The sequence below is a fragment of the Bacillus rossius genome, chromosome 11 (assembly GCF_032445375.1).
Source record: "Bacillus rossius redtenbacheri isolate Brsri chromosome 11, Brsri_v3, whole genome shotgun sequence".
NCBI classification, from domain to species: domain Eukaryota; kingdom Metazoa; phylum Arthropoda; class Insecta; order Phasmatodea; family Bacillidae; genus Bacillus; species Bacillus rossius.
The window spans coordinates 56,397,156-56,424,427 of NC_086338.1; the positions used below are offsets into that span (position 1 = coordinate 56,397,156).

The 27,272-nt window shown below is 39.7% G+C and overlaps 1 protein-coding gene across 1 annotated transcript in view; it reads left to right on the forward strand.

The window, feature by feature from the left end:
- LOC134537066 (AT-rich interactive domain-containing protein 2) overlaps window positions 1–27,272 on the forward strand; it is a 152,452-nt gene that overhangs the window by 76,305 nt on the left and 48,875 nt on the right. The window contains exon 4 of the mRNA XM_063377296.1: window positions 14,327–14,478. Coding sequence (XP_063233366.1) covers window positions 14,327–14,478 — 152 coding nt within the window. The remainder of the gene's footprint in view (window positions 1–14,326; window positions 14,479–27,272) is intronic.

A 27,272-nucleotide genomic window follows, 5' to 3' on the forward strand; every position in this document is an offset into this window, starting at 1 on the left:
TAAAAAAAAATACGTGTGGTTGTAAGCGTTGGAGAACAGTGTGTGTTGCAAACACGTTGATTCAAAACGAAAGAAATGGAGTTGCGGGCGTACAGTCGGACTGTGAAACTGCATTGCACCTTGGCTCAGTTGAACTGTCGCTGGTCCACTGGTTCACTGGTCCACTGTCCTCTCACCAGTGAGGTGCGGCAGATCACTTCTCGGACTCGTGCGTGCAGAAACAAGATTGGCCAATGCCTTGAATCTGCTGGTCTTCTTCGCCTGTTAGTCTCGCGTCGTCTGTTCTGTGGACCAGTGGAGGCTGGTACTACTACCCTACTGCTAAAGCCGCAATTGGCGCTGCGATAACTGATGTTTTGTGAGTAACGGTAATTAACCACAAAAAAATAACACTTTTTTTTCCAACAAAGCCTTACTAATAACATTTTACACTTACAGTTGCATAGAATACTTTTGAAAGTTATTTCAAGTATTTTTTTTTATATGATGTCGGAAATTTAAGAAATAGCAGATGGTTCTTATCGCGTAAATGCGACAGATTAACATTGGCATGTGTTTTTTTTTAAGACAACAGACAAGCGTTTTCGTTATGAATTATTAAATAGGTGGTAACTTGACACAGGATATTTTTTTACGTGATAACGTTTTACAAATCGATAAACGCCGGCTGCACGCATGAAAAATTGTCACGTTGCGCCCGAGCCGAGCGTGCAAGAACCGGCCAACCACCGTGCGAGAAAATCTTCTTATAATATCAAACAGGTTAAGGCGAGCTTTTTTAACTAATTGTTCGTGATTATATTTAAACAAATTATTTGAATTAAATTTGCAAAAACTGTAAATCATAGTTGAAAATTAAAAAGTATGAAATTTTTCATCAATGTTTTCTTATGACGTTATCACGTAAAATTATCGTCCGTAAACCGACTTTACAGACAACTCCTTTTTTTAATAAAAGCCGTAGAACATGGAATTTTGACTGCATTGGACTCGGGCGAAGAGACTCGGGACGATGTTGTAACATGAAGAACGCGCTTGTTTCGTTCGCCTGGTCCCGTGCTGGGCTGGGCCGGGCCGCGCCTCGCGCGCTGACTGCGTGAAAGGGAATGCGCGCGATGCGGTGAGAGTTGGGCGCGGTCGTGCGTCACGCGCGACCCGCACGCGGCTCGCTCTCCCCCTCCCTCGTCTTCCTTTACTTGCTTCCCGGCTCGCCTCTCCCTCCCCCTCATCCTGCTTCCCGGCTCGCTCGCCCCCCTCCCTCCTTGTGTACACTTCTGTTTCCTCGTCCCGCCGCAGCGTCGCGCCACTGGCTCCTCTCCTGCGACCTCGCTGGCGCGGACACGTACGAACCAAAGAGTATGGGAAGTAAACAGATTCCACTTCCAGGTTAGACATAATTCCTTTTCCCTTCTCTGAAATTGGAAACCTTCTTTTCACAGACGAGAGAGCCAAAACCCGAAGTTCCCCGAAGTTCATGCTTTTTTTTTTTTCCGTATCTTTAATGTAGCTGCCCTAACCAAATCAACCGTCCACAATGTTTTAAAGTACTTATAATGTAGCTAACCTAACCTAATTGACCATTAGTATCCTTTTATCAACACCGCCATATTTATTTACAATGAACAAAAAAAAACCCGATCGGCCGTTTAGCTCTCTCGGCTGTGAAAAGAAGGCTTCCCGGTGTGACACGTACAAACCAAAGTGTATGGAAGTAAACAGATTCCACTTCCAGGTAAAACATAATTTCCTTTTACCTTCTTTTACCTTTCTTTTACCTTTCTTTTACCTTTCTTTTAATTAATCTGTCACTAACGATTCCGATACTACCAACTATGTACACAGAATGAAACTAAATAATTTTGTTTCTCTTCCCCAGGACCGTATCGGGATCTAGGGTGTTCACCGAATTCTTCGGGTTCAGGATCTAGAGCTTCGTGTAACACGGATATACGTTTTAGTGAAGTATCGTCGAATTTGTGTTTTCGTGTTTTGATATTCGTGACAAAAAATATATTATTTTCATAGGATTTTAATAGAGATGGGAAGTGGTATTCGTTGATCTGAAAGAATTTTAGGTTAACCTAGACGTTTCACAATACATAAGAATCTTTGGCTCGTAAAAACACGATATTAGTTTACGTAAATCCCTGTCTTATGCAGTACACACATATTGACTTTATTCAAAGTTGTAGCTATAAATACAGCCCATATGCACAAAGGGATGTTTCATTAACTAGTGCACACATGAGCACAACAATTAACATAAATGTTGGTATTTAAACCTAAACCGGTACCTAGGTTTCCGAGTCCTTTACATTTAGGCGCTACACGTTATTTAATAGTTAAATATCCTATGTATTATTATAAATACATCAGACAGGCATATGCAAAACACAACAATCTTTTGACGAGCGCGATTTAAAAATTCAAGAACTCCAATCCGACGGTGTAACATTTTTGTTGATTCTTATTTCGTACCTTTATTTAAAAAAAAAAAAAATTAAATGGTTTTCTCAACACCAAAATTTGTACTGGTTAAAATAATCATATTAAGAAATTAAAATTACAGTTTGTTCACATGTAATATTATTGAAAATCTACTATATAAAAATAAGTCGGGTTTTCCTTCCTGACGCTATAACTCCAGAACGCACGAACCGATTTCCACGGTTTTGCAGTCGTTGGAAAGGTCTCGGGCTCCGTGAGGTTTATAGCAAAGAAAATTCAGGAAAAATTCAGGACAAACCAACATTTTAAGTAGATGGCGCCGGTGCGTGATACATTGTTTGACAGCTACTCATTGTTCTCTGCTCAGTTAATTTCATGTGACAAACCGGTATTGTGTTCACTGTGAAATTGTGGAAAAAAAGAAGAAAAAAATAAGTTATTCGTTTCCTAACATTTCAATTGGAAACCATCAAATCAACTACTCATTGTTCTCTGCTCAGTTAATTTCATGTGACAAACCGGTATTGCGTTTACTGTGAAATTGTGAAAAAAAAGTAAAAAAAAACATATAACGTACTAGCAAACCCGGCGAACTCCGTTTCGCCACCAAAGGAAAATTTTTATTTCATTTCACAACAGTAATGAATGAACAGTATTGCATCGCTTGCGCATTCAAACGAATAATCCTGACATCCAAATAACCGATGAAATCTACAATGAAGGATTGATTCTGATTGAGGATCAATGCTTGAATATTGCAAACAAGCTACTGATTGAAGTAGGAATGATTGCGCCAAATCGATCGATGCACGATGCATTCAACCAAGAATTAAATCGAGAGCTGCAATACAATGTTGATACATTGCAGGAATTCGTTCGAAATAATGTGCCGTTGCTGAATGAACAGCAAAAACAAGTATACGAAACATTAATGCAAGCGGTGGACAATAATACTGGTGGTCTATTCTTCCTAGACGCGCCTGGAGGAACAGGGAAAACATTTGTCATTTCATTGATTTTGGCCACTATTCGATCAAGATGTGACATAGCTTTGGCGTTAGCATCATCTGGAATTGCGGCGACTCTTCTAGATGGCGGTCGTACTGCACATTCTGCGCTTAAGTTGCCACTCAATTTAAACACAATTGATACTCCAACATGCAATATTTCCCAATCCAGTGCAATGGGAAAATTGTTGATGCAATGCAAGCTCATTGTTTGGGATGAGTGCACAATGGCACATAAGAAATCACTTGAAGCACTTAACTTCACACTGAAGGATCTTCGGCGAAATAACAACATCTTTGGCGGCTTGATGATATTGTTGGCAGGCGATTTCAGGCAGACGTTGCCAGTAATTCCCCGTGGAACGCCTGCAGATGAATTGAATGCTTGCCTGAAGGCATCACCTTTATGGAATAACGTAAAAACATTATCGCTAACCACTAATATGAGAGTTCAACTTCAAAATGATCAAAGTGCTGCACAATTTTCCAAACAATTGTTAGATGTTGGAAATGGAAAAGTCCCAGTTGATGCGACATCTGGATTAATTACTCTTACCAACGACTTTTGCCGATTTGTAGACTCTCAATTAGCTCTTATTGAAAATGTTTTCCCAAACATTAGTGAGAATTATCAGAATTATGCTTGGTTAAGTCAACGAGAAATTCTTGCCGCAAAGAATAATGATGTACACGCACTGAATTTCACCATTCAATCAAAAATTTCTGGCGATTTGGTGACATACAAATCCGTTGATTCCATAACAAATCCCGATGATGTAGTAAATTATCCAACGGAGTTTTTGAACTCTCTGGAGTTACCAGGATTTCCACCACATAACTTGCTACTCAAAGTTGGTACAGTTATTATGATATTGCGTAATTTGAATCCACCGCGACTTTGCAACGGTACTCGACTTTCGGTAAAAAGACTTATGCCGAATTTGATTGAGGCAACCATTATTAACGGAAAGTACGCAGGTGAAAATGTATGTATTCCTCGAATACCAATGCTTCCGACTGATCTTCCGTTTGACTTCAAACGATTGCAATTTCCAGTTCGCCTTGCGTTCGCAATGACAATTAACAAGTCGCAAGGCCAATCGCTTAGTGTTTGCGGAATAAATTTAGAAAATCATTGTTTTTCACATGGGCAGTTATACGTTGCGTGTTCACGAGTTGGGAAACCATCCGCTTTGTTTGTGTTAACGTCAGACCAAAAAAACAAAAAATGTGGTTTACCAAAGAGCACTTCAATGAAACGGATAATTTGCGGACACGTATAACGCTTCGATTCAGTATTTACTTTGGATTCACTTTCATTTACTTAGAGAAGTTCAACTAAATAACACTTCATTTTTGTAATCGAAATGAATTCATTACTGTTGTGAAATGAAATAAAATTTTTCCTTTTCAAATATAAAACAAAAAAAAAAATTTCTTCATCTTTTAATCACCAAACGAAATGTTACATAAAACGAAGCCATTTGGTGGCGAAACGGAGTTCGCCGGGTTTGCTAGTTACTTATAATTTAGCTCTGAATATGAATGAAGTTCTGATGTTGGTACATAAGAATCGTATACAATAAGCCTTCAATAAACGCATCGTAGTCTCTAAATAGGACAAATCTCCTCCCCCCCCCCCCCCCCCCCGGAACAAACGGTAACCAATGGCCACAAAGCAAGGAAGATAGAGTGACAACTGAATGCAACAACTATCTCTTTTATTTTCTTTTGAAATCCGAGAACTGTGCGGCAACCTAACAACCTGAATGTCGTTAAATTTTCGAAAGTATTTTTTTTTTTTTTGTCATTGCTGGGAATTTTAACTATATTTATTTTTCAATACGAACATACAAAACACTAAGTTAGAATAGTTGTTTGAAATATTTAAAACTGCATAGCCGCAAGTTTTGAGTGCTAAAAATCATAACCTCGAGTTCTATTGCATAAGTAAATAATAATTTTCATTTTTATGACAGATATAAATGTATGAATTAAATAAATACTAATAAACAAAAATTGTTATTTAATACTATTGCTTGTTAAATGTTTGGATTTTTTCCCCACGATGTGTTACCACCTTATTTATCCGTTCTATAATAATTGACGAAACGGAAATCGGTAAGTATAATGTAGTTCATTATGTAAAAGTTCTCTTGTTTTATAACTGAAAACAAATACCTTTCAGCGTTCAGAAATTTTATCGAGCATCCTGGTAATAAACAAGTCTTGAGGCGTTTATTATTAGTAACACTCTAATATGAGAGATTGATAAGATATCTATATCTGGTGCTTTTGTTCTAGCTTAAAAAATATTTGATAATCGTTTCTTTCAATACATTCTAACGTCACGAATCGTCACGAACTTTCGATCAGGTTCCTTAATTTGTAGATTCTTAGATGGGAGTGGAGTAGGTGATTGTATGCGGGTACAGAAACATTATGTTGAGTTTCCAGTCTTTCAGCTGTGTTGCCGTTGTCACCTGTTACGTGATAAAGAAAAGTGAACTTCTGCTTATGTTTCCATTAAAAAAAGTCGCATATAATATTTTTATGAATAAATATTTTCAAATAAACTTTTATGCGATTGTTTTAAAATAAATACGTTCATATTCTTATTTTTAATTAAATATTTCAGAATTTGGCTATACATAACCATTTACACTTGTGAATGTGGCCATCTTTATTTCCTTTTCTTTGGTTTGAGACAAACTCGAACCATTATAGAACGAGTTTTACTTCCTAATTATGTTTAAGTCGATTATTCATCAGTATTGCAAGCCCGTTTCTATTTATTCCACAAAGATCAATACAAAACGCTTGGACATCTTTATGAGTTGGATATCTAGTTCATCTCATAACATTATTTTATTACTACGAATAAAAAGCTACATATTTATTGAAAACAAGATTTTCCAATTTAACCTTAGTGTGGGTTTTACGATTGAAAAACTTAAGAATTATTAACTTAACCTGTACACCAACGATCACATGGTTAAGTAACATCCAGTTTATGATTGAATTAGTGGCCAATTTAAAAAAAAGGCGAGAAAAAAGCCATGTTATTTAATTTTAACTTCTGTATTAGTAGGTATCGCCTACATTTTAAAATGGATTTATGTTTATAATCGTTGTTGATTAATTAATTGTTTACCCTAACATTTTTATTTGTGGTGAAATTGGTTACGCGCCTATTTTACTTGAAAAACCAGACTCATGGCTACGATTGAACCTAAAAATGGCATCATTTCAGTTTGTAACCATACAGAATCGAGGATATTTAACTTGCGCGGTAGCAAACTTGAGATAATTGCCATGGTTCTTTGGTTTATGGCTCACCGAAAAATAAAAAATTAATGTAATGAGCAGAGCGTTCCCATTGCACATATGTAGTTCCTGGAAGGCCATTCGGTGCGTGGATATTTCCTTGCCGATACTTGCTAGGGCTTGGACTGCGAGTTAGCTTCGCCCCAACCGGATGAGCAATGTGCAATACCGATGCATTTCATTATTATTATTATTAATAAACATAGAGCTAATCCCTTGCTAGCTTGCAGTGTGTGACGAAATGTCGTGAACGTCCATCCAAAGATACGCAAGCAGATATTCATAACAAATAGATGTTTGGCCAAAGCTGAGAGAGATGGTGGCGGATATAACCTACTGGATCTTGAACTTGCTGTTTGCCAAACGAAGACTAGTGTTACACTATTGTCCCTGCAGATAGTTTGCTGTGTGGGTCACCCGTAGTAACATTTAACACCGCGATGACCTTATCACTTCCTGGTATGCTTCCAGTGTTGGATGTCGTGCCATCCGTACCTCTGAGAGGATGTGGGATTATTCAATCTCTCTGTTTGCTTGGGATAGCGATTTGGCACTGATTAGATTTGGCTTTGGCGAATCGTATGACACTTAGTGAGTCTCTGTTTAGTGTTAAAAGTTCATATCACCCACATGGAGTCTCTGGATGGTGTGGCAGAATTATGTCACCCACATAGAGTGTCTGGATGGTGTATGAGGTCCACATACTTCAAGAGGAGTCTGATGTTAGAGGTCCACATTCCACACAATGAGTCTCTCGTTGGTGTAGGTCCTTATCTCCACGATGGGTCTCTGGTTGATGTTGGAGGGCCATCAACCCCAAGAGAAGTCTCTGGTTTGGTGTTGACGTCCACATCCACCGTGAGGAGTCTCTGGTTGGTTATAGAAGTCCACGCACCCCAAGAGGAGTCTCTGGTGGGTGTTGGAGATACACATACCCCAAGGGAAGTCTTTGGTTGGTGTTAAGAGGTCCACATATCCCACGAGGAGTCTCTGGTAGGTGTTGGAGGTCCACATCCCCCGAGAGGAGCAGCAGACGCCGTCCGACGCCGACACGGGCCCGACGCGGCTCTCAATGCCACCGGCCGACCTTGGTCCCGGCGACGCATGGCGACCATGTCCGCGAGTCATCCCCTCCCCTACCCTGTTGCACTTTCTCCCCCTCCCTCGTTATCATCGCCCTCCCTCCCTCCCTTTCTTTCTCACTTCCCGACACCCCAACCCTACGCACGCGCACGCCATTGACCCAATTCGGTTCCTCCTTGGCTCCCGACGACCCTGAGACTGTGAATGAATTCCCCCCTCTCCCCTCCGTTCCCCTTGTGGATGTTATTTTCCCCCTCCCCTCCCGCGCGGTTCATTCACAGAGCGGTGGTCGTCGTGGAGCCGCTCTCCGCGCGGAGCAGTTGGGTTCAGTCGTCGGCCGGCACCGGGCCGCCTCGGTGGCTCCGTGGCTCGGGGTCTCGGCGGGGCGGGGGCTGCTCCGGGTGCTCCCGCACTAGACTGTGCTGAGGTGTGGTCCTTCTTTCTGGTGTTGAGGCTGTCCCAGAGGTATGGGCCTCTGGATCTGCTCCGGGTGCTCCCGCACTAGACTGTGCTGAGGTGTGGTCCTTCTTTCTGGTGTTGAGGCTGTCCCAGAGGTATGAGCCTCTGGATCTGCTCCCGCACTAGACTGTGCTGAGGTGTGGTCCTTTTTTCTGATGTTGAGGCTGTCCCAGAGGTATGAGCCTCTGGATCTGCTCCGGATGCTCCCGCACTAGACTGTGCTGGGGCGTGCTCCTTCTGGCTGGTGTTGAGGCTTTCCCAGAGGTATGAGCCTCTGGATCTGCTCCGGGTGCTCCCGCACTAGACTGTGCTGAGGTGTGGTCTTTCTTTCTGATGTTGAGGCTGTCCCAGAGGTATGAGCCTCTGGATCTGCTCCGGATGCTCCCGCACTAGACTGTGCTGGGGCGTGCTCCTTCTGGCTGGTGTTGAGGCTTTCCCAGAGGTATGAGCCTCTGGATCTGCTCCGGGTGCTCCCGCACTAGACTGTGCTGAGGTGTGGTCCTTCTTTCTGGTGTTGAGGCTGTCCCAGAGGTATGAGCCTCTGGATCTGCTCCCGCACTAGACTGTGCTGAGGTGTGGTCTTTCTTTCTGATGTTGAGGCTGTCCCAGAGGTATGAGCCTCTGGATCTGCTCCCGCACTAGACTGTGCTGAGGTGTGGTCTTTCTTTCTGATGTTGAGGCTGTCCCAGAGGTATGAGCCTCTGGATCTGCTCCGGGTGCTCCCGCACTAGACTGTGCTGGGGCGTGCTCCTTCTGGCTGGTGTTGAGGCTTTCCCAGAGGTATGAGCCTCTGGATCTGCTCCGGGTGCTCCCGCACTAGACTGTGCTGGGGTGTGGTCTTTCTTTCTGATGTTGAGGCTGTCCCAGAGGTATGAGCCTCTGGATCTGCTCCGGGTGCTCCCGCACTAGACTGTGCTGAGGTGTGGTCTTTCTTTCTGATGTTGAGGCTGTCCCAGAGGTATGAGCCTCTGGATCTGCTCCGGGTGCTCCCGCACTAGACTGTGCTGGGGTGTGGTCTTTCTTTCTGATGTTGAGGCTGTCCCAGAGGTATGGGCCTCTTTGAGTTTCTTGCTCACGCGGTAGGCTGTGCTGCGGTATGGCCCTTCTGCCTGATTTTGGGGCTTCACCTAGGCGCTTCGGGACTAGGTTCTGCTGGGGTGTGGTCCTGTTGTCTGATGTTGGCTGCATTGTTTGCATTTTTTTGGGTATTCGTGCAGGCATGTAAATCGAGGAACCATAATTTATTATTGTTGGAGTAATTATCAAGTGTCTCGATATTGTGGGAATTATGTATGCTTAGATATTCGGGGTACTCTTTAACATGTCTGAATTTTGGTTGTACTCGTGCTTGTTCGGTTATGTGGAGGATGATTATCACGTATCTGGATATTTGAGGGTCACTTGTAAAAGAGGTTGGGGGAAGTAAAAGGGAGCTGGTGTGCAATTTGTAATAAGTAATTGTGTTATCTTAAGGTCCATTTTTTGTAGTTGGCTGGTGTGACGCAGTGGACAACGTGACCCGGATTGGCCTTCTCCAAGCGGACTTGACGCGCGATGGCCTCTTGTTACAGTTGTTTTACCTTTAACCTCTAAAGTCACTGCTATCTTTGAAGATTCGTCAGATTTGAGGGTCATGACATGCGTTACGGCGGTGATTACGTAATCCGAAATTGCGTTGACGTAGAAGGTTCTTAACCTCAAGACACTGAGCATAATTAGACCTAACTTATTTACTCAGCAACTTTCAGACAAAAACTTGGGTGCAGTGTCTTGTTGAGATATATCACCTCCTCCCCTCTCCCATTCTACGTGACTCTTTTTTCACTTTTCGCTTAGGGCTCCACGCGAGGTTCTGGCTATTGAAGTTGGGAAGCCTTCTTTTCACAGACGAGAGTGCCAAAACCCGCGGTTCCCCGAAGTTCATGTTTTTTCCCCCGTTATCTTTAATGTAGCTATCCTAACCAAATCAACCGTCCACAATGTTTTAAAGTATTTATAATGTAGCTAACCTAACCTAATTGACCATTAGTATCCTTTTATCAACACCGCCATATTTATTTACAATGAACCAACAAAGAAAACCGAAGATGCACGATCGGACGTTTGGCTCTCTCGTCTGTGAAAAGAAGGTTTCCCATTGAAGTTACCAGGCGTCAGCTATGCAGTTATTACCCACCCCAAGACGCAGGCGTTTGTTTGTGTTCTCGCAGCTTGTTTGTAGGCACAGCCGTGAGCTAGGCAATCGGTAACTTTTATGGTCCGTGTAATATGTCCCGTTCGTCTTTGGTTCATAAATTTCTGTGCGAACTGAAAAATTAAATAATGTTCAAACATGCAGCACCAATTGAGAGCAATCATGGTGGATTTGAAAGAAAGTCTATCGATAATAGTCTTTACCAATGTGTAACTACCGTACAATTTCTATATAGATTTTCGTTGCAAGGTCCATAGACTCGAAAACCATCTTGTCAAATTAAAAGTGTATGTGTTTGTACACACACATACACACACACTCTCTCTCTTTTTGGTCACGTTAACTGCCTTTATTTGGCAAATTTGAATACAGAATATCACATAAGATATCTAGATAGAAAATCTGGTTTGAGTTCGCGCGTAGATCGGAAATTTTAAACTACTAAAAATGGCTCCTATAAAAAAAAACCTAAGCCTTGGCTCTGGATCCCTATTTTTGACGAGGAATTTTATTAAAATAGTGTCCATCTTGTTAAAATTCACTAAAAAGTTAAATACTATAAAGTTTCCGCACACGTTAAAGTTCTACTTCTGTAAAATTGCTAAAATGCGTATTAACCTTAAACATTTTAAAACATATATTACAACACTAATTACCTGAGAAATGAGGCCGGGCCCCATCAGAGTCCCAACTCCCACTGCAAGCATCAACTCTTGTTACTTTCCACAAGGTAAACACTTGCCCAGATGGTGCCTAACCTGCATGTTAAATTCAAAACCACATACAAAGGGACAAAAACCTATGCTGAAAATGTAAGGTGGCAGAACATTGGCCAAACACATAAAATTAGTTCCATCGTTTATTGTTAGTCTTTAACATATAAATATGGTATTTTCCACAGTAACGAAGGAAGGCTAGTCGGTCGCCGAACAAAGGCTGAAGTAAGAGAATGCAATGAGAATTTGTGCAAGTACCAACAACATGTCAGCCTCGCCACACTCAGCAGTTCAGATTGTGTTCGAGTTGTCTGTTCTGCAGCACGTCGCCTCGTGGGTGAGGGGGGGGGGGGGGGATGGTCGTGTAGGGGAAGCCTAAGATGTCCATCAAGTTCTGTCCCTGCCCGAACAATTCACCTTCGGCCAACCTCGGGATTTGTTTTATTTTTGCGCAAAAATGAATTCAAACATTAAAAGTGGTCGGTTAGGTTAGCTACATCAAAAGACTTTAAAACACTGTGGACGGTTAGTTGGGGTAGTATAGCTACAGTAGTACGTAAGTCTTTTATGTTAGCGTAATTCCCGAGCAGTGGTTGGCGCGGCAGCGAGGGTCGTGGGTTCGAGTCCCTGTGCGGAAACATTTTTCTTCCGCTTCTTTTTGTTTTAATTTTTACGATACTTACGTCACAAATGAACCGAAAAATGCATAATGTAACGCACTTATTTATATTTTCACAAAAGACATAGGGCCTCATTATTTTAACAGGCGCTTAATCATGGAAACTTTGGGATTGGGAATAAATTTCCAAGAAGGAATCGTTTTAATAAGAAAATAATAATGACCCCCTATGCCTGTTTTGAAAATATAAGTAAATACATTATGTATTATTTCTGTTCGTTTGCGGCATTAAGTAACGTAGCAAATTAAAACAAGCTACAGAAAGAAAGTTTCCTAACGAATCCAAACTCTTGCAATTCGCCAACCACTGCATGGAAACTACGTTACATGAAAGACTTGGGTATTGTCCGGTTGAGACCTGCGCACAGAACAAGGAGGGAGATATAGAAGTGCGACTCTTACAGTGGAAACTGAAACCATGTTTCGCGCGACACGTGACGCTATCTGTTGGGCGGACCCGTAACTACCGCCAAAAAAAAAAAAGACTCTGGCTAGAGGTTCTAGTACAAGTAATTTTAATTTTTATACTTGACGACTAATTACTTAGTAAAAGAGATTTCAACTGTGCGAATAACACTTAATACAGTTTGTTTAATAAAAAGGTGATGTTTTATATAAATGAGTAGGATATGCAAACATTTCTGGTTTGCCACACCACAAAAATATGTAGCTACTAAAATGGAGTGAATTAATTTTTACTGGTTTGTTTGCTTGATTATAGCTTATGCATTACTTCTCACAATCAGTGTAGCTGTGTTAGTAATATGTTATGAAAGCCACCATCTAGCGGACGAGCCCAAAACTGCTTAAAAAAAAAAATCTAGGTCTCAGTTTCGGGCAATTACAGTTTCTCCCCTGTGGCGCTGCGTGTGTTGTGGATCTGGACGGGTCGTTACCACAACGCAGAAATACCATAACGCCGAATGTCAAAATTGACCACAACGCCGACAGCTAGAAAACTGCTGTGTACCACAACGCAGAAATAACAACTGAATGAATTTGTGTGTGTGTTTCTTAAATGTACCTTAACGCCGAAATACCACAATCAAACCTAACCTAACCTAGCGTAATATAACCTAACCTAACTTAACCTAGCCTAGTCTAGCCTAACCTAGTCTAACCTAACCTAACCTTTGTGGCAGTCCTGGAATGACATTTTTCGGCGTTGTGGTACACAGCAGTTTTCTAGCTGTCGGCGTTGTGGTCAATTTGGCATTTCGGCGTTGTGGTGCGTCCCCGATCTGATCTGGACGACATCGCTGACGGATGACGGGTAGTCGACCTCCCCTCGTGAGAGGCCCGGCCTTGAGAGGCACGTGGTGTTAACGAGGACGAGCTGCGCGTGTGGGGTTTGACCTTGAGGGGAAGAGTCTGTGCCCCCCTAGCCGCCATCTTGTATTCGTGCACCTGCCACAATTCATTCTGGTTGGACGTTTCCAGTCTGGACTTGATGTAAGCTTTTGGACATACGCCATTGCTAAGCACATGTATGTCTGTAGAAGAAAACTACAAAAAACAAAAAGACAAAAAACACAAATTAAGCAAACAATTGCTGTTGTCAACAGGATATAATATATTATAATATACACCACATAATATTCCATGACACGAATATGGTCAACAAACAAAGAAAAACAATGAAAAATGGACTAAGAGAACGAAAAAGAAACAACAAATGATGAATTGAACCCCAAAAAAATTCAGCACAACAGTTGAAACGAGACAAAAACACAACAAAACGAAAATACGAAACAAACACAATAGTTTTCCAAAACAGAAACAAGCGACGTTTCGGGAACTGCTATCTGCTCCCGTCCTCAGGCAGAGACGCACATGGTACGGAAACACAGGTGCGATGGCGTATGTCCAAAAGCTTACATCAAGTCATGCACTCCCATTGCACAAATCTTTCAAAGATAATATCCAGTCTGGACGATCGACGCGGTGTCGCTCGCGTGTTCTTATAACAAATATCGGTGACACTGCTTTTTACACACTAGTCTTTTAAAAAAAAAGCGATAATCATCAACGCTCGCTTTGTTTCGGTTGAGAAATGTCCTGCAGATTATTAAACAGCGCTACAAAAATAATACAAACGAAATTACCGCCCATGCAAACAAAACTGTTTTAAACTAAAGAAAAACGATTTTATGGTACTGTTTATTTTATATGCCCAAATGCATATTTTTTTTTAGAATTAAAAAAAAAAGTTAGAAACATTTTTACACGGTTTATATTAGCTTCACATGTTTGTTTGTATGTTTGTAACCGACTCTTTTGCACTCGATTTTGACCCACTTTAAATGGGCAGATTGAATCTAAACTTCGTACACTTATTTAAAACAGATTCCACGGTGCAAACACTGCACGAGGAGCACAGTCGGCGCGGATGAGCTAGGGCCGTGTGCCGCAGGTACCTGGACCGCTACGAGAAGGTGAACTACCTGGGGGAGGACGTGGAGCGAGGCAGCGACGACGACGAGGACAGCAGACACCGGCGCTGGTCGGCGCGCGCCCTGCACTCGGTGCCGCTCACCTACAACCACCACCAGCACAACGTGGCCGGTGAGTGCCTGCCCTTTCCCTGCCTCCTTGTGCTCGTGTCTCCCGTCCGTCTGCTGTGGACCCACCAGCAGGCCCTGTCGCCCTGTCGCCCTGTCTACCCCTGTCCCCTTGTCGCTGCTTCCGTGTACACCTCGTGTCCCTGCGCATCACGCACACCATCCCTAGGGACCGGTGCGGCCTGCGGTTCCAGACTGCAGTACAAACTGTCAGGCGTCTGAAGGACTAGAAGCCAATAACAAAACTTGTAAAGAAAAAGAACAGAATTGTACAAAAGAAGACACGCTCGCAAATAAATATATATAATATTTTCATCTCCGCCGCCGCCATGTTTAATTGCTTCAACCCGATCCCCGCCTTGCGACTATTAACCCGACACCCTTCTCTTCCTCTGCAATGTTCGTCTAGCCACGCGGGCATCTCCCTCCCCTCGTCCTACAGAGGTGCGGCCAATGAGAGCGCGGTTCAGGCACCCGTCGGCGAGTCAACCTAGGGTAAGGAAACAGGCGTCCGGGAGGTGGGGGCTCACCTGGACTGGTTGGCGTGCCTGGCCGACAGGCCTGCCTCGCCACTAGGATCATCGTTTCAATAATTTTTAGTTATTTTTTTTTTAATTTTACTACATGCGTATTTTTCTACGATCATAAATTGTTTTTTGATGCTGTTATTATAGTTGTATAAATTATGGAGGGGAAAAAAAAAAGGCGGCGGATATCTATTCGAAAATCCAAACATTATTTCACAGGATAAATTATTTGTAGCAGTCAGTCACTGTAAATAACAAGGTATTCCGTTAATTTATGTCTTACGGTCAGACAGAGCCAAAAATTAATAATGTTCGCAGGCTTTCGCGGCCATTGTCTGAAGTACCTGCTCCCTGATGATGGCGACAGAACCGTTGGTGAATTATCTGCCCGAGGACACGGCTGCAACCCAGAGCCAAGCTACTTAAAGAGCCAAAAAATAGTTAAAATAACTGTTAAAACCAAGGTGGCGTCTCGTTACGTCCCCTTGTAGGTAATAATGCTTTTGATGAAATAAACTTGGAAACGTATTAACCGAAATTGTCATTCCTTTTTAAAAATATTTAAGTACGTTTAAAAAAAAAATTATTACTATATAAGTTTTGTCTGAGAAATTTGCGCTGCTTGGAAAGAAGAAACGAGGACAGACACTGCGCTCTGAGACACGTCTACGACGCGGGAAGCCTTTTTTTTTTTTTCACAGACGAGAGAGCCAAAACCCGAAGTTCATGCTTTTTTCCCCCGTATCTTTAATGTAGCTATCCTAACCAAATCAACCGTCCACAATGTTTTATAGTATTTATAATGTAGCTAACCTAACCTAATTGACCATTAGTATCATTTTATCAACACCGCCATATTTATATACAATGAACAAAAAAAAATTGGTTGTCTGTGAAGTCGGTTTACGGACGATAGTTTAACGTGACGTCAGAACAAAACATTGATGAAATGATTGCATACTTTCATGAATAAAATTTAATCATTTTTATTTTAATAATAAAAGAATAAATACTTGAAATTATACTACTAATCAGATTTCTAAAATGCAAGAATAATTAATCTTTATTGCCGAAATTGTTGTTGTAATGAGCAATGAAAAACCACGTTAACTTTTCACTTCACTTAATAAACAGTCGACGAAACAGTTCACGTGTAGATGACTTGTAATTAATTTAAAAAAACTGGTGTTTAGCTATAAAGTTTAAATATAATTATGAACAAGTTTTCATATAAATAAACTGTAATCAAATATCTATCATCAGTTGTATGAATCACCTTAATTTTTTAGTCAATTGTAACATAACCTATTATTACTGCACTCGCCGACAGCGTAACGGAACAATGAGCGTAACGGGACACAGCGTAACTGATCAATGAGCGTAACGGGACACAGCGTAACGGAACAATGTGCGCAACGGGACACTTTTTCGTGCGTGCAGCCGGCGTTCATCGATTTATTAGACGTGGTCGCGTCAAAAAAAAAAAAAAACCCGAAGATGCACGATCGGGCGTTCGGCTCTCTCTCGTCTGTGCAAGGAAGGCTTCAAGCTCCGCAGGCGGCGAGGCGGCCGGGAACCGCGCGCAGCGACGCGGTCGATAGCGGTCGATAGCCGCGGCTTGTGGCGCGCGCCTCGGCCGGGGTCGCGCGGGGCGCATGCGTGCCCGCGCAATCAATAACCCTGCGCCGAAAGTGGCGGCGCGCGGCGTGCTTTCCCCCGCGGCCGTCATCCCTGCGATTCACACGGCCTTCTGGACATACCCCGAGTACTCACGTTCGTGCAACTTCGTGATGTGTGGGTTAGCCTTTCTTTTCACAGACGAGAGGAAGCCGTCTTTTCACAGACGAGAGAGCCAAACGACCGATCGTGCATCTTCGGTTTTTTTTTTTTTGTTCATTGTAAATAAACATGTCGGTGTTGATGAAAGGAAAGACCATAAACAAGGCAACGGTATTATTTATTTGTACGCCGCCATATTTTTTCGTTTTGCCGTGTGTCCGTGAATGTTTATTTTGGACAACTCATGATAACTAATGGTCAATTAAGGTTAGGTTAGCTACATTATAAATACTTTGAAACATTGTGGACGGTTGATTTGGTTAGGATGGCTACATTGCAGATACTGTGAAAAAATGTAAACGGTTTCCTAGCCCTGGAAAGCTATATATTAAAAAGTTATTTGCTAAGCAACCATAAAATGATTTTACAGTATTTTTAATGTAGCAATACTTACCGAATATAACCAACCATCCACAATGTTTTAAAGTATTTATAATGTAGCTAACCTATCCTAATCGACAGCAAAATTTAATGCCACACCGGTTTATACAATGAGGTAGAACGGCGTATGACGTATGAGTAAGCTACATCCCAAATAAATACACCTGTTGTACGGTAAAAAAAGCGGGCATGAACTTCGGGGAACTTTGGTTGTGGCTCTCTCGTCTGTGAAATGAAGGCTTCCCATTCGGGTATGTCCAGAAGGACGAGTGAATCGTAGGCTTCCCCATCTAGCATAGCCCGAAGCCCGCGGGTCACTTCCGCTTCTGTGACCACATGACCGTGTACTTAGTTCAGACGTATCTTGAGACACGGCAATATATTTTTTTTTGACGTGATAACGTTTTATAAATCGATGAACGCCAGCTGCACGCACGAAAATTTGTCACGTTCCGCCCGAGCCCCGAGCGTGCGAGAACCGGTCAACCAGCGTGCGAGAAAATCTTCTTATAATATCAAACAGGTTTAGGCGGACTTTTTTTTTAACTAATCGTTCGTGATTATATTTAAACGACTAATTTAAATTAAATTTTGCAAAAAAACTGTAAATAATATTTGAAAATTAAAAAAAAAGTATGCAATTTTTTATCAATGTTTTTCTTATGACGTTATCACGTAAAATTATCGTCCGTAAACCGACTTTAAAGACAACCCCCTTCTTTTGTTTTCAAAATGCAGACGTGTTTCTGATTTAACAGCGAAATAGATATATAGTTAAATTAATATTGCCCAACTTGGGGAGGATGAGAACTTTTTCTGGAACCCACAATATATTTTGCAAGTATGCGCCTTATTAAATTCTTTGTGGTAACGGCACAAATTTTGCTGTCACAGCCACTTAGTGTGGACACTGCAGAAGAATTGTGGTGTCGCCACTTTATATTTGGTAAGATAAATGTTGGCAAAATATTAGTGGGTGCTACGTAATTATTCTTCAGTGCAAGTAAGAAATTAGTGTGAGTTAAATTATTTAATGTCATCTTAAAATTGCAGTTGAAAAATACATTGTGTAACGTTTCGCAAAGACTTCAATAAAACGTGAAATAGTCTTCTCAGTTTTGTCGTTTTTTGAGAATAATCTTTGTCGCTGTCCCTACATCGGCACTGCGGTTAATGTTGAGAGATAATCATTTTAAAATACGCTCACTGCAGGGGAGGAAGTAGAATTGCCGTGTGCTCGATGAGAAATAGTTTGTGAATTCATATCAGGAGAAAATGTGCAATTATGAAGCTTAGGTATGTTAAGTTTGTCATGCCCTTATTTGGGGGGGGGGGGGGGAGGGGTCCGGGTTAGGGAGGGAGACTAAGTGCGTCTCAGGCCGAAGCCCATACGCTCTAATCATGCAGGTTATGAACCATGAGCTAGGAGGGGGATTGGCGCAATGACTAACTCCCCTCACTGACTATACTAGACTTAAGAGGCCGTGTCACAAATTTGCGCTCCTATCTAAATCAATGTTATTTTAAAAGGCAGCTTTTCTCAAAGTCTATAAGAGGTAGGGGCCAGAAATTTTGCCTACTGAAAGTATACAATACGTTTAACATAACCGCGTTTTTCAAATTTAGTTATCATATCATATATTATTTCTGCGATGAAAAAAATATAATCAATATTTTGATTTGTCCAGATACAGTGAAATTTTGCTTATATTTATAATTATTTAGCAAAAACTGAAAAGGCCATTGAAATGTATTGTATATTAACTTCCGATCAGTGTCTTCATGATAATGATGGGTTCAAAAACCTGGTTGTAATCAAGTCTTTAACTATTTCATGACAACATTTATACTTAATAATTTGGAGATAGGCCTTTTCTATCTTAAGCCTCTGAGCTTTTACTATCTGGTCTGGCGACCGACCTGACACTCTTCAACCACCCCAAGGGTCTCCGATTGCACATCCGATAAAAAAAAGCTGTTCGTTCATTTGTTTTTGTGTCACAGACTTCACACATTTATGCCAAGGGAATATTCCGCTGATGTGACGCCATACGAATGTATTATTCGCGACCATACAACTTTTTTGTTTGTCATCGGGAAGAAATGTTCATTTTGAATTGAGCATTTTTAAATGTCAGCGTAGAATATGCTTATCTGCCCATTTTGTTTCTTTCCATAATAATGAGTAAAGTTAACATTGTCATAGAAATTTTATTATATTCGTTTGCCGTCCAAGTAAAACTGTCACACTATATCGCACGTAATTATATATTTTACTAATTTGTTAGCTGTCATTTTATTTAAGTTACAAATAACAGTAATCAAAAACTATTACTTAATAGTCCAGAAAAGAGATTGAGTTATTATTCATTTAATAGGGGTTTAAAATATGGTACTACATACATATTATATATATTATACATATTATATATATTATACATATATTATCTTGTTGTCTTCTTTGTAACTTTACTGGAAGAATGGCATTTGGTATGTTTGTTAACTCACAATGAAAATACTTCAGAAGTACTCAACAGTGAACAACCTAGGCCCTATACTAATTTCATTATGTTCATGGAAATATAATTGAAATTACTAATAATGAACTGTATGTTTCACGTAGAGATATCGTACGAACTGTATGTGGCACAGACCAACATTTGCTAAGGCTCTGAAAATACTTAATTTCAGTTAATGTGTGGAGAATATTGAAAGTTAGAAATAATGATATATATAAAACAATGCAAAGTTATCAGCATAAAAATAGAAGTTATTTTTACGTAGCGCCTATTGGAATGAATATTTTGTGTTGAATTATGTGGCATGATTAATATTCTCTTACGGCATGTGTGTTTTGTTAAAATCTTATAAAACATAACTTACTGTTGAAGGATTTTCATTTATTTTTTTTGTTATGATCTTATTTAAACAAGTTTTAATTATATTACACATGTCTATTTTAAAAGCATTTTAATGTATACTTATAGAATTGTAATAGGCTTTATACAGACTCTCAAAATGCATGTGAGTATCTATAATTATCTACATCACCATTATGGCCGTTTCACAAGATCAAATATTTATTGAATTCAATCAGTTGCATTCATTGTAGGTACATGATTTTCAATTTGTACATTTAAATCAATACAAATTGAAGATGTTATTCAACTAAGCTTATTAACTTATAAGTATTTTGTTTGTCCAGTACATAAAAGTAAAAGATTCTTTATTATTTAAATAATGAGCATCTATAAGCAATAACGTTTTCTAAATATTTACATAAACATAATGAAATCTAATTTTTCAATACTTTATATCTACGATCACATCAACGGCAGTATTATGTAATCAATGAGGTAATGAAATATCTTTAAAAGATATTTTCTCCTCTGTAAAGTAAATTTGTGATACAGCCCTCTTAATGTTAGTCTAGTGAGTTATTTAGTCTTCTAATATGCTACAGCAATATATAAAACTAAGTTTTGTTAGTGTTTTAGTCTTTTGTAATGTTAAAGTGTAATGTAATCAATTCATTTTTTTTTGTAAATTCTTATTCATAAAGATACATATCATAATAAGATAAATAGTAATATTTGTAAATTTAGATTATTTGAAACAACATCGATAAGAGGTTCTCCTACCTCTGTTAAACTGTATGATGGTGCATTGTAAAAAAATTAGGTAGTCTGACTTAAGTGAGATTGTATTTAGATTGTGTGTAATGCATATGCAATATCTAAGCATAATAATTTATGTTATTATCCTTTTAAAACGTTACACTATGAATTTCGTATACTTTTTAATGCCAACTAACATTATTTTTCACGGAATATTACATCCAGATAAAGAATAATTACCACATGTTTGAAGATTAATTGTATTCCGATACATTTAAAGTATTAAAATTTTTAGATACGACTCCTACTACAGTTGTAAATGTGAGATTTCTTGATTCTGAATCCCTGCATCCGCAATTTCCTAGTGAGCCGCCGGTCAGATTGTCATCCTCTCAGATTGTCGAGGAACCAGATACATTTTTCGTCGAGTAATCTGGCGGTATAGTAGCTTTATCACGCGCTGCGGTTACAGTTACTTCGGTTGAATAAGCCACTAAATCTCACTGTTAAAAGAGAGAACTTCTAGACCAGAATATTGGAAATAAAAATTTACTGACACGGCCTCTTAAACTAGATAAGTTGAGCCCAGGTAAAACCTGCATAGACACAAGGAAAACCCTGGGCTCTGACACGCGGGATGCAAAAATTTCGTGCATTAACATCAAGCAGGTTGGTTACGGGAGACAGAAGGATGGATCTGGAAGAAGAGTTGGACAGAGTAGAAAAGAGTCTACCATGCGGGGGGGTTGGGGGCTTGGACATTGCTGTCCGCATTGGTTCGGGTGGCACTGGTTGTTTCGGGGGCGACTTTTAGTCGTTTCCCGCCGGGCTGCCAGCCGGCCCAATTCAAAATGGAACTATTCCATAATTTTTTTGTGGCTTCGGAAGTGAAGCAGGAACATTGCCGAAGGTTCGTGAAGTACAACAATCTGCCACATGTCACCGCGCATTGACGAGCGCAGTTTTATTTATTTATTTATTTATTTATTTATTCATTTTTTATTCTGTAGATCCCATATGGAGGTAAGGACTCCGGGATATAGAACAAGTGAATTTATTTATTTATTAATTTTCTTAGCACCCAATAGACTCAGTTGATGATTAGTGGCTCTCTGAATATAGGGCTTGTCAACATGGTTACAAAATTTATGAAATACATGTGGGTTATGATTACATACACTATTTCTAATATATGTACAATGTATACATTAGCTAGCATGAAAGTTATATTACAAATTTCTAATAATGGATATAATGTTAAACAATTAAAATAAGTATTAATTAGCAGAGCTTGTTGAACATTAGATCAATTAAATCAATCTGTCTATTTCAAGTCCTATTCACATTTGTCACCGTAGTTCACATCATAGTTAAAATTCACTCACTTGTATTATGTTATATACTATGAACTATCTCTACAGACACAATTGAGCTTTACATTCATGCAATTAATACCAATATATACATATATACAAACAAACTGTACAATCACAAAAACTAAATATTTCAGAGTTGAAAGTCCTCAACGTGAAAAAATTAATAATGATTACCTTTACATTCGTATGGGAGTTTCGCAATGTTCAGTTGCTTTTGTGAAACTACCTGTATTTTTTAAATATATATTTCAAATGCAAACCACCTCTAAATTCTTTACTTTATTTGTTATGATACTTACTAATGAACGACAAAATTATATGATAGTAACGAAACAATTCGTCCATAAGTTTGTAGAATTGTTTTAGAAAATTAACCACCCTTTTCCAGCAACTTTACGACAGAAATTTTCTCTCCCGTGTGCCCGCGTATTGAAAACAAGATTGTATTGTTGGGGGGGGGGGGGGGGGGAGAGAGAGAGAGAGAGAGAGAGAGAGAGAGAGAGAGAGAGAGATGGTTTGTTGTTATAACAAAAAAAAATTTGCTAACGAACGTAGTGGGATGAAATTTCGATGAATTATTGATGAGGTGGCCACTGAAGCCTTTTGCAGCGCTATTTCGTGTCGGGGTCGGCGCTGGATGCGTTATGGCGATCCGTGTCTCGTATTGATCACATCCTGAACCTGCAGGACAGGGCTGCTACCACTCCTAGCTGCCTGTTGTGCTGTCTGTGTGTATATTATATGTATATATTTTACATTATAAATAATATATATAATGAAATTATGCCCTTAAACCAAAATAAAAGAATTAAAAGAGAAAGTAGTGGCTAATAATGTTATACAGAATCGAAAAATTTAGGAAAAGAAAATTTCTTCTTGCATAACCCTCGGGGTTTATATCAAGAGGATAAAAGTTAAAAATTAACGCCTATAAAGAATAGGATTTATGTGTGTGTGGTCACGTAACTTAGCGTCAAGCCGAGAAAAGCTGGTAGGCCAGTGAATTATGGTTCTAAATAAAAATATACCAAAATTCAAAAAGTGTCCTGGTTTTAGTGATAGGCATTTTTTTTTAAAAAATGAAACTTCTTTCCTGAGGAGGCCTTCAATTTTCGAGCGTTACGAAAATTCCGATCGCACGAGGGGAATAGGTGACCGTAACATTATAGTGCGGAGAAATGAAGATAAAGGTGTAATGCAAGTGCTTTCAAGACTCTGTACCGGTTGTTTTACGCTTAAAAATTACTCAGAAAACATGCGTTTTAGCCATTTTAACTCTTCAAAAAATACAGTTTAAAAACTTAATCCGAAATCAAAAGTACTTTTCGGCCCTCAGCGAACTTTTGAATGCTTTTCGTAAGCAGACCCCGCTCGGATGTCTCGAGTCGTTATCAAATCGCGTAGTTTCTCTTGAAGGTCTGCACACGGTGTGTGCGCCCGGGCGGGCGGGGGCCTTAATAACAGTTTCTTGTGGTATTTATGATAATGATATATATTTGGCGCCATTGTCAACGCGGCGGTCCCGTCGTCGCAGCGAACATTCCCTCCTCGGCGTGGATTGTCGTTACGTGGGCGGGCCGCGACCTACCTCACGGCGACACCTGCCTCGTGACGTCACCGCGGCGGGGTCGCTGACCTCTTGGGTTGGAGTGGGCGGGGGGGGGGGGGGGGGTCCGCCGCACGCACTGCGTCCTCGCCCGCCGCCAACTCTTCTTATGTTGGCGACACTGGTGTCCGAGCTCGCATTTGCAGGAGCCATGCTACATCCGGGGGAACCCTTCTTTAGTGCCATTGCAAAAGATTCTTCTGGAAACCGTTTGCCAACTAATTTCATTTCATTTCATTTTGTCCAGTAAATATAGTATATTTAATTTGCACATCACCGTATTGGACATGTCTATACAAATATTTTACAATTTATTTACAACAAATAATTAGTTTGCATATTATAAAAACAAATTACAAATTGACATTATAAATATCAAATTTATAACAAATGTATAAAATAACACAAAAGTGCTAATATTCAAAACACATTTTGCTAAAAATTATGATATAATAATCTTATAATCTATGTAAATTTACTGGTAATACTGCAGGAAAAATAATAATTTTGTAATTCTACAATTCATTGCTATGGTTTTATACACACACACACACACACACACACTGATCACACCGATCTCTCACACACACACACACACACTCTCTCTCTCTCTCTCTCTCTCTCTCTCTCTCTCTCTCTCTCTCTCTCTCTCTCTCTCTCTCTCTCTCACTCACACACACTTGAAACAATAATGGATATTTATTGTCACAAATACAAAGATTTTTTGCATTTTTCGGTGATGTTTTTTACAAACTTTTTTTTTAGATATGGAAGTATAGTAGAATATCAATAATTTGACGACTTTATTTTGTTTTGTTATGCTTATTAATGTAGGTACTGAGACAACACACAGCATAAATGCGTAGGTATAAATCCAAACCCAGTATTACTGTGATGTAAATGTATAAATTTACAAATATATGTAACTAGCTGCCCGACCCGGCTTCGCACGGCTATACTAATGGAAAAAAATTAAGCCACATCTCCCATTTACAGTAATGGTAAATAAAACAAAATTCAGTGAAAATTTATTACAATGCTGTATAATGTACCGGAAGAAAATGAATAGCACCGATGGTTTCCCGACTCGTGCACGCAACGTACAACTGATGTACCCGTACTTCACTACGGCAGTCTACAGGCAGATCACTCTTGCGCCGCTCATTATACATGCCCCTCCTTATGGGTACGCCACTGCCGCGCGATGCCCATTGCCATGGAGACGCAGAAGGCATGAACAATGCAAAATCCTGTTCTCATGCAGACAAAGTACCCACTGTTGCCTGGTTTTAACCACCCATGGGATCTAATTTTTGGAAAATGTCATCCTGCGTAACATAAGGTACATTACTGTGAAGTTTTAAGTCTGTAAAATATATATACTTAAGGGCAATTTTTGATATTTAAAGTACCCGCAAAAATTTCAACGGTGATGAGGACTGCACTATCAATGAAATAGTTGTTGCCATAGAGACAAATGAAGCATCAACAAAGCAACAGCCGTTTCCATGGTGATTTCCTACCAAAAACTGGAAATTTTGATATATTACGCCCCCGAAACTGCCCTTGGGATCGGATTTCCGCAGAATCCGTTCTTAGTGAGCGTCTACATCACAAAATGAGTAACTATGCTAAATTTCAAGTCAATCGGGTGTATAGTTTTAGAGATCTCGTGATGAGTGAGTCAATGAGTGGTATTTTATCCCCTTGGGGGTAGAATTAATCAAAATCCTTTCTTAGCGGATGCCTACGTAATAACATTTACCTGCATGCCAAATTTCATCCCGATCCGTCCAGTGGTTTGGGCTGTGCGTTGATAGATCACTATGTCAGTCAGTCAGTCACATTTGAGTTATATATATTTAGATTTATATGATTATTTTAGTTCCATTCTACAGTGTAGGTAGATTTACATGAAAGACTTATTGCAGTCATTACAATGATGTGACTTCCTGGAAATATCTACCTAGATTTTGGTTACATGCTCCCTAGACTCCAAAACCATCTTCAACTTGAATGTTTGAACCTGTATTTGTGTGGTTTGTGGGTATTTCTCACTTTTTATGGCCATAATAAGTCATAGTTTTGCACAAATTACTTTTAGACTTATGCTTAAAAATTAAATAAAAATATTTAAAAAAAATTAAGACTGATAAAACAGTATAAAATAATTTCACCTAGCCCTGTAAAGATTATAACCCCATACAGATTGTCCTAAAAATTTGCGATTGTTGATTTTTAACACCTATGAATTAATTTGTGAGATTTCAAACAAAGAAGTAGGGTGCATGAGATCGTTAATAGTAAGGAATATAGGAAGCAGCTGTTGTTGAGAAAACTCACACAACAGTTCATATAATTTGCAGGGCAGTACAATTGTTAGTGAACTATTCGTGCATCAATTGTCTATTGCGTGCACCCCATGTTTATAGTTAGTTTTTTACCTGTTAGTTCGCTAGTCGCCTTGAGCTTTGCTAAGCGCCGACGGGTTAGCCGAGGAGAAGAATAGGAAGTTGGCTGGAACTTAGTACATGACTGTGTGGTGGTAATTTCACCTAGCTCTGTATGCACTATGTGGGCATCCCACAACACTGCAACGTTTTGCTCTTAGCCTAATCTCGCGAATCCGGGATTTTTCTTGAACGAAACAAATTTGTTACAAATAAACAAACAAACAGACTGAAACGAAAATGAGTTAATGTTGCACTGTCGTTCAGTTCTGAGCTATGTTCAAAGTTTCAAGTCTCTAGCCCGTTGGGAAGTTGTTTAAAATTGTTTGCGAAATAGTTACCGAACGGACAAACACACATAAAGCAAGTTAATAAAAATCTTTTCAAATATAGAAATGGGAAATCTTGGTTGAGGTTAGTTGATGGGCAAAATCAGACCAATGAGGAGGAGAAATGGGGAAGGGTTTTTTGAAAAACTATAAAGTCACTATAAATCCCATTGTAAAAAAAAATGCTGTAACTGTTTCAAGTTATTTGACAAAATAAAATCACTAAGCTGTCAAAAGTATTCAGATGAGGTGAAACGTTACGTTGGGATTTAGAATCCGGATCGCATCAATGCTTGTACGTATGTTGTAGTCCAGTTGAATTCTTACTTATTGTTATCATTCAGTCAAGAATGTGCTAAATATTAAACTAGATGCTCCAATAAGTGGTCAGTTGGGACAGTAATAAGAAGGCTGTATTTAAATTGAGTTTAGTGCAGTTGTTGATAGAAATTACTGTCATAAGTATATTACAGGAATACCAAGTGTTACAAATGGTCTTTAATTATTAATGATTTAGACACCCAGTTACGGAATTACAGTGTGTCATTTTTTTTTGTAACGGAAACAGTGAAACTGAATGACAGCAGAAATAAGGAAGAAGTGAGCTGCAAATATGAATTTCAACTTCAGTGAGCAGTGCTTATGATAAGCATACTTAGGTAACTTTCCTTTT